Consider the following 16954-nt stretch of genomic DNA (forward strand, 5'->3'; position numbering starts at 1 on the left):
CTCTTTATGTAGTGTTGTTTTGTCCTATATTTATATATGTAAAAAAAAGATATATTTTTATTCCCAGCCCCAGTCCCCGCAGGAGGCCTTTTGGTAGGCCGTCATTGTAAATAAGAAGTTGTTCTTAACTGACTTGTCTAGTTAAATAAAGGTTAAATAAAATAAAAAAGAAGGAACAACATATTATTTTCATACTGTTAGAATGTTTCACTTGTGGTTAGTCATTATTTTTGGATATAGTGCTGCCAGTATGTTTTATTAGTAAGAATTTATAGTGAGAGTCATGATGACAGATATTGGCCGTTGACATAATGTTTCCACTTTTTCCAACCAGACTTCCTTTACTTTACAGGTTACCTCCCTGCTGGCATTCATGGAATACTCTTGTCACGTAGGGGTGGGTTTCCCTTCAAATCAGCTGCGCGCTGGATGAAACCATTGCCCCAAGAAGGGGACGAACTGTCAAAGAAAACTGCTCATGCTATCTAAAGATTTGTGTGATAAAAGTAGCAACATGATCACAATATATTTTCATTTTCTTTAGTTGGAAAGGTCATAAAATTATTGACAGTGCATTTAATAACCCCCCACGGAAGCAGAATATGGGTCATTCCAAAAATGGTGGCGGTTTCTGTTAGTGTGAAGTGAAACTTTCCAAATATTGCTGATAAAACAGCTATTCTTTAATCTATTTTTATGATTATCGTCGAGCAGATATTAAAGTAATTATTGTTGGACTACTGCTGTATCTGATATCAAGCAACACGATCGAATGACGTCGTTCTTTTGAGGATTTGAAGATCGCGAACAGTGGGCTTTCCTCAAAGTTGACGGTAGCAAGATTGCCTTTCATTGAATGTGATCATAACAATTGTTGTTGTCATCCCTACACGGAACTCGAACAACCCGTTAAGGCTAGCTAGCCCGTAAAATTACGTTAGATTCGTCTTTTACCGGCGATTTGTCCTCAACCAGATTGCCTTGTTTGTATATTGGGGTCAGGGCTCCCGTGTCCGTTTTACGTCATCCGTCACACACTCAGAGGTTGATGCCCGTCAATGTTGTGTGCCCTGTCGCAACGAATTTCTTGATTTGCTAGCAGCATAACATAAGTAATATTGCCCTCTAACTTGCTTTATAATGTGATAGCCAGTCTGCTTGCTGTGGCTAACTATAGCTGGTTGACAACAGTATTAGTGTTGGTTAGTTGATGGCAAGCCATCAATCAAGATAGCTAGGGTGCGTTCAGCAGGGCACAATGTTGTGGAGCGTTACAAACATGCCTTTCTGACATGTGGAATAAGGAGCCACAACGACAGATATCAACAAGGGGGTCAGCTCCCACTCAGCCCAGTCAAAGCTCTTCTCTGTCCTGGGACCCCACTGGTGGAACAAGCTTCCCCCTAATGTCACGACAGCGGCATCCCAGCCCATCTTTTGCAAATTTATTTGAAACCCTAACTCATCAAAAGAGTATCTTAAATAAGAAAATAATTCTCTGCAATTGTCTTTTCCTGCTAGCACTGACTTTGTTGATAATTTACTTTGAGGGGAAATGTACTTACTATGACTGTGGTATGTTGTCTCACCTAACTATCTTAACGTGCATGCACTAATTGTAAGTCTCTCTGGATAAGAGTGTCTGCAAAATGACTAAATAGATCTATTAATGTTTTTTCTAACTGCAACGTTCCACAACATTTGCCTACTGAATGTGGCCCATGTTTAATGACTAGGCGAAGATGTAGCCAAGATAGCAAGCAGCTGAAGTAACTTAGGCCTGATCAGGATTTAGCTTTGTTTATCAAAGCATAAAGTGTATGTAGTAGAGCTATATTAGAGAAATGTGAAGTTTAAAATGAAATAAGTTTGCTAATATGGGTGAATCTAATGGGACAATTGATGGCTACAATCATCGAACTAGTAGTAGTTTAAAGGATAATAAAACGTAAAAAAAACTGTGGTGCACATTAATGTTATCAACTTATTCTTCTGTTTATCGTTATCTCATCAATTCAGGCAATTTATTGCGATATGGATTTTTGTCCATATCGCCCAGCTCTCGTATGTAGCATCATGGCGGAACAATGTAACATTTTAGTGCCCACATATAACTGCCAATTCTGTCTTGTATGATAATGTTAGATTATAGTCTAGAAAATTGATTTCCCATTTAATATTTGATCAGCCTGCCTGTTCATTTATCAATTTGTGTGGATCTCTTTTGTATCCTGTCAGTTAGCTTTAAGTTTAATTTGTTTGGTATGTTTGGTAAACAGATGACATTGACAGCTCACTTTTCCCTCCATGTGATTGACAGCTGTCCTGGCAAATCAATGGACAAGCTTCAGGACCTCAGCCAATCCGAGTTGGAGGATTTGCTGGACAATACAGAGCGGGTGGAGTCCATGGCATTGGAATCTGATGAGGTAAGCAATCACGTCTTTGCTTTGTCTTATTGTCTGTCGATTGTGTCTTAAATAGATTGAGATGTAGCCTGGTCCCAGATCTGTTTGTGCTCTAACCAATTCCTATGGTCATCTATTATTGTCATGCGCCATGTTTGGCGTGACATTGCCAACAGGAGTTTGCAAGATGGCACAAAACCGATCTGGGACCAGGCTAGTCGAGATGCGCCTCTTACTGAAATGCCTCCAGTGTTTTTTTTGTATCTGAGTAAGGGATAATGACTAGCTAAGTTTGTCTATAGGCCTATCTCTGAGCTGAGGCCTTGCTTTTTCTGTCAGGTCACACGACTTGGCTATTACTCAATGTAGGACCTAGATGAATGATTCATCTGAGGATGGACATCTAGGTCTCATCTCACTCTGACCAGTAGCAATGTTCAAGCTCATCCTGCCATCAACAGTCATATTGACTTCTCTTCCACCTTTGTCCATAAGTCCAAAACACTAACCAATGAGTTTCATTTGTTTGTCTTCACTCTTCACGTGGGGAGTTATGTTCACTAGATGCAAATGACCTGTTCCTGGCTAACTCGTCTTGTTAAGTTGCTGCTGTCTTGGCTAGCCAGGTCTGCCTAAACAAAAAGGATGACTTTTCTCAAGCAGGTCTCAGAAGGGAGGACCTGGCAGCTTCTGTCATACACCGACTGGTAATGTTGTCATTCAACCTATTGCCGTGACGTCACGTACAGGAGGAGAGCGTAGTGCCTTGAGCAGGACTTGAACCCGGGTCTCCTGACCCCCAAGACGAACGCACTATCCACCATCCCAATAACGCTATCCCAAATGGGAGCGATCATAACATGCTGATCAAGGCTAGGGTCATTATGAGAATTAGCGAGCTATGGAAGTTAACGTCCGGTCGCTACAATGTCTGTCGTACATAGTCCCGGTCAAAAAGACATGAAGGAAATACAATGTATTATTGACTCCTTCTTCCTCGTCTATAGATTCAGAACATCCAGCTGGAGAGGGAGATGGCACTGGCCTCCAACCGTAACCTGGCAGAACAGAACCTGGACATGAAGCCTCGCCTGGAGAGACAGAGAGAACATCTAGTGGAGAGATACTCTGAACTGGCGGGAGTCAGAGAGACCTACAGACAACACTGTGACCAGAAAGGTAAGGGACAGAGGGAGGGATGAGAGATGGAGAGATACTCTGAACTTGAGGATGTCAGAGAGACCTACAGACAGCACTGTACCCAGGGAGGGAGGGATGAGATGGGAGGTTATTGATGGATAATAGATAGAGACAGATGAAGAAAAGCAACATTTATAGAGGAAGAGAGAGAGGATATGGAAATAGAAATAGACAGATGGAGAGTTGAGAGGGATGGAGACACAGACAGATGGCAGGAACAGACTTGAGAGAGAGTGTGTAGTGTAGGGATAGATCTTGTCTGGCCTGTTCAGATCCTGGACACTCAATTGGTCTCTACTAGTCCCAAAAGCACTTTCTCGCCTATGTAGTGCACTACTTAGGTAGTATAGGAAATGGGGTGCCATTTGGGACTAAGCCTTGGTCTCTACTGGTTACACAGACACACAGACAGACCCCCCCCCCCCAGGCTTCCAGATCTGGCCTGTGTGTCTGTCTGCCAGGGTCTCCCTGGATACCATCTCATCAGCTCCCATTCCACTGCCGTCAGTTCTTGAAGCAGACCAGGCCGTGTGATCTGTGTACATGCACACATACTACATTCCTGCAGCCTTGTTTTGTAAGCTTTTCATGAGAAGCTGTGTTTGTGATGGTGTCCGTTTGCAGGGCTGGAATTGGGTACGGCTCATTATAGTTACGTCATATGTTTTTCCTAAAGGTGATTAGGTAATATGGAATGCGTTGTTATTTCACCCCTGAATCAGTCCTCCTAGTGATTCACCTTGACTGGGTGTTAACCTTGAGCTTGCCCTCAATGAGAAGTCTACCAGAGGTATTTGAAGATGCATGAAAGTTTCCTGTTGCATGTGTATCCATGTTTAGCCAACATTGAGCTTCATGAGATTTGTTTGTTCTCAAATGTGTTTAATAGGCTTTGGCGGTATCCAGATTTTCATACCGTCCTTCTTTCGTCCTGGGATTTACGGTGTTACCTGTATGGCACACATGGGGGCGCTAAAAACGCAAGAAAACCCATTGTGCCTCTATTACCAGAATGCTAACAAAATTAGCACAAACAAATAGTGAAATCACATAGATGTGGTTAGCTAAATGCTAACGAGCGAAAACGAACAAATGAATTGCAAATCCAGCTCATAAAGTTATACAAGCATAGTTAGTAACTACCGAATGACGTTTTTGGAGAGTGTGGACCTTTACAAGAGAAATCGCGCAAATGAACAAAGTTGTGGTGCGTGCTTTTCTGAAGGAAGAGCAGCATGTGTACATTGAGCAGATGGGAGAAGAATGGAGGAGAAAGAAAACTATAGTAGGAAGCAGGGTGAAAATGGCTAAATTTAGTAGTGAATTGCGTACATCACCTCTTGTGTGCCGCAAAACTGGGATTCGCCGATAGATATCAAACGCTACGGACTCACTAGTTCGCTTTCTCCCGTTGTGCCATTTACAAACAAACACGTGACTGTCTCAACTGTTCTGGGGAACTACGGTAAGCTTCATAATGTAAAATAATGTGACAGGTGAAATGAAGAACGCAATATGCTTTATCTCCTAACATATTGCACAAGTTGACTGCGGGTAATAACTTAAAGTAGCTACAAATGTTCCAATTTACTGAAAAACTTCAAATAAATAGTTTTGACGGTATTGAAAAAACCAGCCTGTGTCTTTTTCCCAAATAACCCGGTATATGGTATATACAGCATACCTCCCAAGTGTGGCGTGAGGCATTGTGCTGTCGGTGTTGTGTGTGTCTACTGGGACTGAGAAGCTTGGCGTGACATTGAAGTGTGGGATGTGTTTATGCGCCTTTCTCTTTCTTTCTCCCTTTTTTTATTCTCTCTTACAACTCCCTCCCTCTATGTTGGCTCTTACACTCCCTCCCTCCTATGTTGGTCTCCTTACACTCCCTCCCTCCTATGTTGGTCTCTTACACTCCCTCCCTCCTATGTTGGCTCTTACACTCCCTCCCTATGTTGGTCTCTACCACTCCCTCCCTCCTATGTTGGTCTCTTACACGTCCCTCCCTCATGTTGCTCTTACACTCCCTCCCTCCTAGTTGGCTCTTACACTCCCTCCCTCCTATGTTGGCTCTTACCACTCCCTCCCTCTATGTTGGTCTCTTACCAACTCCCTCCCTCCTATGTTGGTCTCTTACACTCCCTCCCTCCTATGTTGGTCTCTTACACTCCTCCCTCTATGTTGGTCTCTTACACTCCCTCCTCTATGTTGGTCTCTTACGCCTCCCCCCCCCTCCTATGTTGGTCTTACACTCCCTCCCTCCTATGTTTGGTCTCTTACACTCCCTTGTCACCCTCCTATGTTGGTCTCTTACACTCCCTCCCCATTGTTGGTCTCTTACACTCCTCCCTCTAGTGTCTTACACTCCCCCCTCCGTAGTTGGTCTCTTACACTCCCTCCCTCTATGTTGGTCTCTTACACTCCCTCCCTCCTATGTTTGGTCTCTTACACTCCCTCCTCCTATGTGTGGTCTCTTACACTCCCTCCTCCTATGTTGGTCTCTACACTCCCTCCCTCTATGGTGGTCTCTTACACTCCTCCCTCCTATGTGGTCTCTTACACTCCCTCCCCTCCTATGTTTGTCTCTACACCTCCTCTCTCCTATGTTGGTCTACTACTCCCCCTCCTATGTTGTCTCTTACACTCCCTCCCTCCTATGTTGGTCTCTTACACTCCCTCCCTCCTATGTTGGTCTCTTACACTCCTTCCCTCCTATGTTGGTCTCTTACACTCCCTCCCTCCTATGTTGGTCTCTTACACTCCCTCCCTCCTATGTTGGTCTCTTACACTCCCTCCCTCCTATGTTGGTCTCTTACATTCTCTCTCAATTTCTGCCCCATCTCTTTTATTCTCTCTCTCTCCCCTCCAGATGGCATCATGGGGCAGGTATCACCAGAGGGGTTGTTCTCCAGACTCCAGACAGAGGGCGCCAGCACAGAGACGGAGTCAGAGGTGAGAGGCCACAGTGACAGACGACTCGGTCGGAAAATGAAACCGGCAGATTATACTGTTGACGAGATTGGGGAATATCTATCCTTAAACACAGGACCAATGACGACAAAATGATCTACTCACCTCTTACTCTATTGAACGCCGCACAGAAGACCAGCAGTTGGAATAAGACATAATAATAAATAATACGTTCTCAGACATTGTCAATAGTGTGTCCATATTTACCCCGATCCCTCTCTCCCGTTCTTTAACACCCACTCTCTCTTTTTCTCTCTTCATCTCTCTCTCCATCAGAGTCTGGCAGATGAGTTTCTGGACGGCCAGCTGTCGCTGGACTCGTTCCTTGACCGCTTCCTCTCCCTCCGCTCCCTCGCTCACAAAAGACGAGTGCGGATAGAGAAACTGCAGGAGATCCTGCGCCAGAAGAAGGAGACCGCCGCCGGTGACGCCGGCTCCATGACATCACAAACGAGCGCCAATCAGGACCCAGCGACAACACAGTCATCGCCATGGAATCATCATCAAGCTCCTCAGCAACAACAACCGCAGCAGAATTCCAATCCCAACAATCACTCTAGTTTCCAAAACCCCTCTTCCCAAAATGGCCCCGGCTCCGCCCTACCTTACACCCCATACCCCGTCTCCCCTCCTAACCCGACAGCCACTTCCGCAGTATCAGGACCAGGCCCGTCCATTCCTCCAGGTCAATTTCCTCCCTACCCCAGCCCCGGCTCACCTTTCACCCCAGCGGCGGGCTACACATCCCGCCCCGCTTTCGGGCCTCCGGCCAATGCCTGCCCGTACCCCACCCAGCCCACGTTCCCTGGCGTCCCCGGCTCAGGGTCTGCGTTCGGGCAGTACAGCGCCCCCAACAGCGCCCCCTACCCCTCTGCGTACCCTTACGGTGGGGTTGAGGGGTATAGCTACCCCACGGGCCCCGCTCTGCCCAACTCTCAGTCCCCCACAGGCAGGCCGCTCTACAGGCCCGGGTTTGGAGTGCCACAGCCCTACTCCTGAACCCTCCCTCTGCTCTCACCCCGTCACTCCTCTCCCACCACACATTCTCCAGTCTCTCCCTCATTTTGCTCTTTTTTTCTGACTCTCTTTCTTTCTCTCTCTTTCTTTCTCTCTCTCTCTTTCTCTTTCTCTCTCTCTCTCAATCTGCCTCTTCTCCTTCCCTCCTGTCATTCTCAAGTGCATAACTGTCTCAGGACCTCCCCTTGTGTTCCAATGTGTTGTTAGAAACACTCTCCCATTGGCTGTCGGCCCCTTCACTCTCCCCTCTCTCTCATCCTATTGGCTGTCGGCCCTTTCACTCTTCTCCCTCCCTTTGTGGAATACTGAGCCAATCAACAATACCTTGGCCACGTACGTTTCAGATAGAAATGGAGCTGACGTGACTCCTTATTCTACATGTCAGAGAGTCATGTTCTACATAAAATATATCTACACATATATTCCTTATCACTGGTCTCACCCTGTAGCACAAGTCCCTTGTGGCACTGTACAGTATACGCATTGGAGTACATTTGACTTGTTCTAACACCCATATCATTCTACACCGATGTCAGATTACATGTGTTGACCATATTCGTTCGTACATGACGATGTTAACTTAATAACCACCCGAACCAAAACGTTTTACAGGTGCAGTTCTGTTCAGGAATTGTGTTGTTCTGTAAACTGTCTTTGTCGCTCTTCGTTCTGGTTAGGAAGTACTTAAGACAATACTAAAGAAGGAAAATCCTACGAATAGGAACTCTAGGATCTGTCCATGTAATCGTATTCATTGTGATCTAAAAGGCTAAACTGATCCTATATCAGTACACCTACTCTGAGAGGCTTTATGAATGCGGGCCCTGATCAGTGGTCGTTTTGGAGACTTCAATAACCCTATCTTCTTTCTTATTCACCTGGCTCTGCATGTATGATGTTTGTTTCTTTGCAAAATCTGGACATCTTTACAGATGTAGGATCTTAATTTGACCTGTTTCTCACTGCAGGAAAATAATCCTGCAGCAAAATGACACGTGGATTATAATAAATTGAGGTTTTTGTAGGGTTTGATAAATTGTCAGGGCAAATGAAGTCTGAAATTAATAGCTTTAGAAGCCATTTTTCAACCTTGAATACACTATGTTTGAATTTTCTGCTGTGCAGGAAATTTCCTGCAACAACAGGGCGATCAAGTTAAGATCCTACATCTGTATGTCCTACAAGTTTAGCTTCCAAGTCCTTTCTTGACAGGATGTTTTGGTTGGTTGTTTAGGTATTTTGATGCCTATTGACAATGACGTCATTGTTTACAGAATCATATCTGTATTCTCTGTCGAGAATCATGCTTGTTTCTCTTCTCTCTGGTCTCTCCGTTTTCTCACTTCACACTCCGTTTCGTCTCTTCCCCCACGAGGCTCGCTTGGCGTTAAACTCACCTCTCGTCTTTCTCACCTCACTCTCTATTTCACCCTCTCTCCATAATCTGCCTGTTGACATGAACTGATGCTTGACAATGATTGCAATGAGGAAATAGTTTATTTCTATAAGTTCACTTTCAATGAGAATAATATAATGTGATTTGTATAAATTATTAAAGAGCTGTTATCAATAACGGGTGACATGACATTAAAACAAGGGATTAATAGCCTGCACCCCAAATGGAACCCTATTCTMTTAGGGCTCTGGTCAAAAGTAGTGCACTATATATGGAAGTGGGTGCGATTTGGGACTCATCTGCCTGCTTTAGCTCAGAAAGCACAAGAGGAGAGAGCTGTTACGGGGGGGGTTCTACAGAGATTCATACCGTCTTCATGATGGCTCATACAGCATTCATAGACACATCTAAAAGTCATGAGCTCTTCAACCTTAATCGGTGGTCTTAAATGGAGCATTACTACATTGGTTGTCATCATGCCCTATGAAGGTGTTCTGAAGCTTCTGTTTAGTTATGTAGGGCTTCTTCATCAAGTTAACTGGTTGGACTGACTGGTGTAGTCTACGACCAGGGGGCAGTGTTTTACTGGGATTATCACACTACAACTGTCCCAAATAGCACCCTACCCCCTACAAAATGCACTACTTTTGACCAGAGCCCTATGGGCAGAGAATGGGGTTTCCGTTTGGGACAGACCCTAACACTCTGTATTTAAGGAAGAAAAGATGAGTCAGAAATTGGGTTTTAGAAGCCCAACGGAGATACGCAGCATTGATAAGGGGGAAATAAAAATACAAGCTTGGAGCTTGTTTTAAGTTTCTTATTTTTTTGTGTGAATATGAATTAAACACTGAACTTGATCTAAGAGGGCTGTGTTCTGACTCGTAATTTGAATTATTTATTTATTTTCTATCTACTTATCATTTTTCTTTTCTCTCGTGTTGGGAGAAAATACAAATACCACGATAACTGCCTGACGTGGGGTGAAAGTTCGTTTTGACTGTTACTTCAAATTGCTTCAAGCTTAATTCAATCGGATAGAACTTGATAGAGTTTAATTGATTTGTTCTGAAAGGCGTGGGCCTTGCTTGTATTGTCTCAGAGTTCACTATCAGGCCTTCGTTCCCCCTCGCTGATTGTGATGATCTTTTTCTGAAGTGGGCCGAGAAGACCTAACCAGGGAGATGACACAGAGAAGAAAGAGAGAGAGAGCGACGGACCTCTGCGGGGAAAGGAGGGCACTGAAATACTAGTCAGTGATTATTGTCATCAATCAATGGTTGTGGAACGATTTCTGTAGCCTATAATATATGTGAAGTAAATTAAAGTGTATTAGTCTATAATGTACCATACAGTACAGTAGGTGTATGTAGGCTCAATTGTGTATTTACTGATAGACAAACAGAATACAAATCCATACTGTTACAGAACGATTTAAAAAATGTGATAATTTGAGAAATGTAGATTTTTGTTGTTTAACAAATCTAGGAGGAGGGGAAAGCGGGATGGTACTAGGTTTTGAATATTCAGTCAAYGTACGGAGAGAAGTGTCTCATAGAGAGAGAAAGGAGGAGGAGGGCAATTTTTACGGGGCTTTCTACACATCTACGGCTCGGTAAACCAGAGACTGAAGATGAGAGAAAACGAGAGCAAAAGAGGGAGGGAATGGACGGGTGTGAACGAACAGAAAACATGAGTAATGGTTGAATTAAGAGAAGAAAAGAAAACATTCAGTACAGTGCCGTTAGAAAGTATTCACACCCACATGACTTTTTCGACATTTTGTTGCGTTACAGCCTGAATTTTAAATGGATTAAATGTTGGACTTTTAGTCACTGGCCTACACACAACACCTCACAATGTCAAAATAGAATTATGTTTATTTTTTTATATATATTTTTTTACAAATTTGTAAAAAATGAAAAGCTGAAATGTCTTGAATCAATAAGTATTGAACCCCTTTGTTATGACAAGCCTAAATAAATTCAGGAGTAAAAATGTGCTGAACAAGTCACATACGTTGCATTGACTCTGTGTGCAATAATAGTGTTTGACATGATATTTGAATGGCTACTTCATCGCTGTACCCCACACATTCAATTATCTGTAAGGTCCCTCAGTCGAGCAGTGACTTTCAAACACAGATTCAACCACAAAGACCAGGGAGGTTTTCCAATGCCTCGCAAAGATGGGCACCTATAGATAGATGGGTAACATAAAAATATATATATTTTAAAAAGCAGACATTGAATATCCCGTTGAGCATGGTAAAGTTATTAATTACACTTTGGATTGTATATCAATGCACCCAGTCTCTTCAAAGATACACGCTTCCTTCCTAACTCAGTTGCCGGAGATGAAGGAAACCACAGGCCAATGGTGACTTTAAAACAGTTACGGAGTTTAAGGGCTGTGAAAGGAGAAAACTGAAGATGGATAAACATTGTAGTTGCTCCACAATACTAACTTAATATTTCAAAACATGCATCCTGTTTGCAACAAGGCACTAAAGTAATACTGGAAAAAAAATGGAATAGCAATTAACTTTTTGTCCTGAACACAAAGTGTTATGTTAGTTACTGAGTACGACTCTTCATATTTTCAAACATAGTTGTGGCTGCATCATGTTATGGGTATGCTTGTATTTGACTGGGGAGTTGTTCAGGATAAAAAAAATGAACGGAATGGAGCTAAGCACAGGCAAAATCCTAGAGGAAAACCTGGTTCGGTCTGCTTTCCACCAGACACTGGGAGATGAATTCACCTTTCAGCAGGACAATAACGTTAAACACAAGGCCAAATCTACACTGGAATTGCTTACCAAGAAGACAGTGAATGTTCTTGAGTGACCGAGTTACAGCTTTGAKTTAAATCTACTTGAAAATCTATGGCAAGACCTGAAAATGGTTGTCTAGCAATGATCAACAACCAATTTGACAGCTTGAAGAATTTTGAAATGAATAACGACAAATGTTGCACAATCAAGGTGTGGAAAGCTCTTAGAGACTTACCCAGAAAGACTCTCAGCTCTAATTGCTGCCAAAGGTGCTTTTAACAAAGTATTGATTCAGGGGTGTGAATACTTATGTAAATTAGATATTTCTGTATTTCATTTTTACTAAATTAGCAACAATTTCTAAAAACATGTTTTCACTTGGTCATTATCGGGTATTGTGTGTAGATGGCTGAGATAAAAAAAAAAATGTCAATTTTTTATTTCTGCTGTAACATGTAACATGTAACATGTGGAACAAGTCAAGGGGTATACATATGTTCTGAAGGCACTGTAGAATAACAAAGAATATAATAATAATATGGTTATTAATTAGGATATGAAATAATATGATATGGCTATTTAGCAGACACTTTAATCCACAGCTAATGTATTAAGTTACAGTTAAAAAGTAAGGTTATACACAACACTATCCACAAACTAACAACAGATTTATAATATCCCCCATAAAATCTCTAAATTTAAACAATATAAATTACAATTAATACATAGTGTACAGGGAACTGCCAAAGTAAAAGAAACACTTGAGTAAATGAAGGATACAAAGTATATTGAAAGCAGGTGTTTCCACACAAGATGCTTCCTGAGTATATTAAGCAGTTAACATCCCATCATGCTTAGCATCATTTATTAAAATGCCCAGTCGCCCAAATATTTTGGCTACCATGGCTAGAAGAATAGATCTCWGTGACTTTGAAAGAGGGGTCTCAAAGATGCAAAGTGTAGGGTGTTTAAAGCATGTGTGAGATCTCAACCCAATTGAACACTTCTGGGAGATTCTGGAGCGGTGCCTGAGACAGCGTTTTCCACCACCATCAACAAAACACCGAATGATGGAATTTATGGTCTAAGGATGGTGTCGCATCCCTCCAGTTCCAGACAGAATCTATGCCATGGTGCATTGAAGCTGTTCTGCCGGCTCGTGGAGGCCCAGCGCCCCATTGACACTTTGTGTTGGTGTTTCCTTCATTTGGGCAGTTACCTGTCGATGTGGCCTATGCAGGAATCAAACTCATAATAGGGATCTTGCTGCAAACAACTGGTGTACCTGGCATTGGTGTGTACCATGACCTATTGGAGAACCCGTACACACACACACACACACACAGGCGTACAAACACACTTCACTGTTGGAAGGCGCATGAAAACCAGGGTCATGACTGACTCAACAGAAATGTCTAAAGGTGAACAATTCTCCTTTTTTCTTTCTGCCTCTCCCCTCCCACTTATCCTCCACTCTTCTCCATTTCACTTCTTTCTTTTCTTCTTCTCTCTTTCTTTTTGTACCTGTATCTTTGAAGTGAGGAAGTGTGCAGTAAATCTTGCAGAAGAAAAGCAGCAAAGGCCGAAGACGGAGAGAAGGCTTTATGGATAGAGAAAGAGAGGGCGGGGAGAAAGGAGTGCGAGGAGTTTAGACTTCTGCACCGTTTCCTCTCTCTTCAGTCTTTCTGTCGTTTTTGCCTGCGTCGTCTCTCTTCTCTTCTTCTCTCCCCTGTTTTTCTCAAGCTGGTCATCTCCAGAATGAATAGAAGGCTTGTACTTACRATCCTGGCCCTGAATGTTGGTAAGTCTTTATTTAAATACAGTCTTTCCGTGAGTCCATTATGAGACACAATTTTCTCATGTTCTGATACACTATACTGACACTGACAGTTGAACTTGAAGCAGCAGAATTGTAGTCATTGGCTGCGTCCCTATTCCCTATCAGAGATGGGCAGTATTTCTGTTACATGTATTTGATATATGTATTTCAATTACTTCTGAGTATTTTAAAAATGTGTATTAAACTGGGCTAAACTCCAATGTATTTTGTGACGAGATACTTTCGAGAGCTGTCATTTTTATTTTCAAAATACAATTTCTATACAATTTCTTTAATTGCGGTTCACAATTTTGTGTCCCCCTTTCTCCCTGCATTGGTATCAGCATTTTGATGGCACTATGGTGTACTAAAAGCATCTGCTAAATCAATTAAAATATAAATGTAAATGTGAAATTGTACAATTGCAAAGGATGCTGAGTATTATTCTAATGAAGTCCAACCCGAAACAAGGCCAATAATAATACCAGGTGTACTTTGCAGATCATTTTGGTATGTTAATTTTCACATAWTTATTTACATTTTGGTCATTTAGCAGACACTCTTATAGAGAGTGACTTACACTCAGTGCATTCAACTAAAGTAGATAAACAAAGAAAATAAATGTGTATTTGTCACATGCTTTGTAAACAAAAGGTGTAGACTAACAGTGAAATGCTTACTTACGGGTCCTTTTCCAACAATGCAGAGTTAAAGATAAAAAAATATATAAATAACAAATATAAAGAGTGACACGAGGAATAAATACACAGGGAAAAACGAATAATAATAATGAGTAAAAATAACATGGCTATATACAGGGAATACCTGTACCGAGTTGATGTGCAAGGGTACGAGGCAATTGAGACACAGTGCATTCGGAAAGTATTCAGACCCCTTGACTTTCTCCAAATGTTGTTACGTTACAGCCTTATTCTAAACTGGATTAAATAGATTTTTCCCCTCATCAATTTACACACAAATATCACATTTACATAAGTATTCAGACCCTTTATGCAGTACTTTGTTGAAGCACCTTTGGCAGCGATTACAGCCTTGAGTCTTCTTGCGTATGACGCTACAAGCTTGGCACACCTGTATTTGGGGAGTTTCTCCCATTCTTCTCTGCAGATCCTCTCAAGCTCTTTCAGGTTGGATGGGGAGCGTCGTTGCACAGCTATTTTCAGGTCTCTCGGGATCAAGTCCAGGCTCTGGCTAGGCCACTCAAGGACATTCAGAGACTTGTCCTGAAGCCACTCCTACATTGTCTTGGCTGTATGCTTAGGGTCGTTGTCCTGTTGTAAGGTGAACCTTCGCCCCAGCCTGAGGTCCTGAGCGCTCCGGAGCAGCTTTTCACCAAGGATCTCTCTGTTCTTTGCCCTGTTCATCTTTCCCTAGATCTTGACTAGTCTCCCAGTCCCTACATTTGCAAACATTTCTAAAAACCTGTTTTCATTTTGTCATTATGGAGAATTGTGTGTAGATTGATGAGGATTTTTATTTATTTAATCCATTTTAGATTAAGGCTGTAACGTAACAAAATGTGGAAAAAGGAAAAGGGTCTGAATACTTTCCGAATGCACTGTAGCTATGTACATATAGGTAGAGTGACAAGGCAACAGGATCACAGTCACAGCACGTAAAACATTTCTGTAACTGTTACTGAGAATGTTGACGCTGTTCGGGCCGGTTACTTACAAGTGTATTTCTGTATTTTAAAATGCAAAGTACATGTATTTTCATAAAATACATTTCTAAATACAAGTATTTTGTAGTTTATTTTGATACATTGATCTTTATGGTATTTTGTAATTGTATTTAGTCATTTATGCCCATCCCTGTTCCCTATGGGCCCTGCTTAAAGGTAGTACACTATAGGATGCTGTTTGTTGTTGTAGTAGTTGTAGTAGTTGTAGTAGTTGTAGTAGTTGTACTAGTTGTACTAGTTGTACTAGTTGTACTAGTAGTACTAGTAGTACTAGTAGTACTAGTAGTAGTAGTAGTAGTAGTAGTAGTAGTAGTAGTAGTAGTAGTAGTAGTAGTAGTAGTAGTAGTAGTAGTAGTAGTAGNAGTAGGAGTAGGAGTAGTAGTAGTAGTTGTAGTAAATATCATCCATTGATCTGATAATTACCCTTATGACCTCATCTCTCAGTAGAGGTTGAGAATTTCCGTTTCCTTAATTTGTTGGATTAATTGATAGATTAGAGAGGGTTTAGGCTAAGTTTTAGTTTTAGTCCTTTAGTCCTGCCGCTGCAGGCGGCCAAACATTGCCCGTTAGACTTTTGAAAAACTGCCTCTGTGATTAGTAGCTAGTGATTAGTAGCTACCGCATGACATGTAATATTGATTTGTAAAAATCTAATCAAAATATATTTTCTCTCTCTCTCTCTCTCTCTCTCTCTCTCTCTCTCTCTCTCTCTCTCTAGTAACCAATGAAATCAAGGTATCCACCTCCCAACCTCTCACACCATCCAACTTCACTCCTGCTATCTCCAGTCCCCCTGCTACCACCACTTCCTGCGTGTGTAATATCTCCACTTCCTGTTCCTCTCCGACCCAGCCCGAGTCTCCGCCACCTGCGCTGGGTGTTATCAAGGTCAACTGGGAAGCGAAGTCCTGTAAGGGGGACATACACCTGTCTCTCCTCTCGTCCCGTTCCTTACCGCTCTGCTTTAACAGTTGGACCCATCGTAGCCTTCAACATGCAGGGTTGTGTAAGAGGAAGGGCTGTGAGGGCTCCGCAAAGTGGACTAAGACCCCTGCTAGCTCTAAGGGTTACCAGATCGATAGGAATGGAAGTGTTACCAACAACCTCTGTACAACACTGAGGATCCAATGCGAAGGTGAGTCCTGTATGTTTGTGTGTCCTTTCTGCATATATTTCTCTAAGTGTCTGACAGCGGCTTTAAATACCACACGTGCGTACAAGTACATGAATATCTTTGTAAGTACACATTTAATATATTTTTGTCAATGTTTTATAAGGTGCTGTAAAACAATAGCCTGGTTCCATATCTGTTTAGTTGGTAAGACTGTACAAACAGATCTGGGACCAGGCTAGTAAAGTCATGGTTAAATATGAATCTCATCTCCTCTCCACTCCAGTCGTCCCAGATCAGTTAGTGGGCTATAAGGTGGTGACTGGTCTGCTGTGTGTTCTGGTGCTGGTGGTGCTGATGGTGCGTTTCGGGCAGCCCTCCCTCAAGGCCCTCCGTAGGAGACGTGAGTACCAGACACCTGGGCCTGTATCCACAAAGGGCCGCAGAGTCGGACTGCTGATCTAGGACCTGTCCATATACTCGTATTCATGATGATCTAAAAGGCCAAACTGATCCTAGATCAGCACTTCTACTCTGAGATGCTGTGTGGTAACG

At 42.5% G+C, this 16954-nt stretch overlaps 1 protein-coding gene and 1 long non-coding RNA gene across 3 annotated transcripts; both read left to right on the forward strand.

The window, feature by feature from the left end:
- Positions 1-610: 610 nt before the first annotated feature.
- On the forward strand, positions 611-7709 carry LOC112068281 (vacuolar protein sorting-associated protein 37C-like). 2 transcript variants are annotated; one of them, XM_024135378.2, is made up of 5 exons: positions 611-833; positions 2321-2429; positions 3416-3587; positions 6475-6557; positions 6852-7709. In XM_024135378.2, exons 2-5 carry the CDS (start codon positions 2337-2339, stop codon positions 7572-7574), a joined length of 1071 nt encoding a protein of 356 aa, XP_023991146.1. In that variant the 5' UTR covers positions 611-833; positions 2321-2336; the 3' UTR covers positions 7575-7709. The 2 variants fall into 2 exon arrangements, with proteins under 2 accessions (XP_023991146.1, XP_023991147.1); XM_024135379.2 differs by having other exon boundaries at positions 618-1112.
- Positions 7710-13442: 5733 nt separating this feature from the next.
- On the forward strand, positions 13443-16781 carry LOC112068295 (uncharacterized). The gene is made up of 3 exons (XR_011475133.1): positions 13443-13565; positions 16007-16423; positions 16686-16781. It is a non-coding gene; the product is annotated as an uncharacterized lncRNA (long non-coding RNA).
- Positions 16782-16954: the final 173 nt, after the last annotated feature.

This window comes from Salvelinus sp. IW2-2015, unplaced genomic scaffold, assembly GCF_002910315.2.
Source record: "Salvelinus sp. IW2-2015 unplaced genomic scaffold, ASM291031v2 Un_scaffold356, whole genome shotgun sequence".
NCBI classification, from domain to species: Eukaryota; Metazoa; Chordata; class Actinopteri; order Salmoniformes; family Salmonidae; genus Salvelinus; species Salvelinus sp. IW2-2015.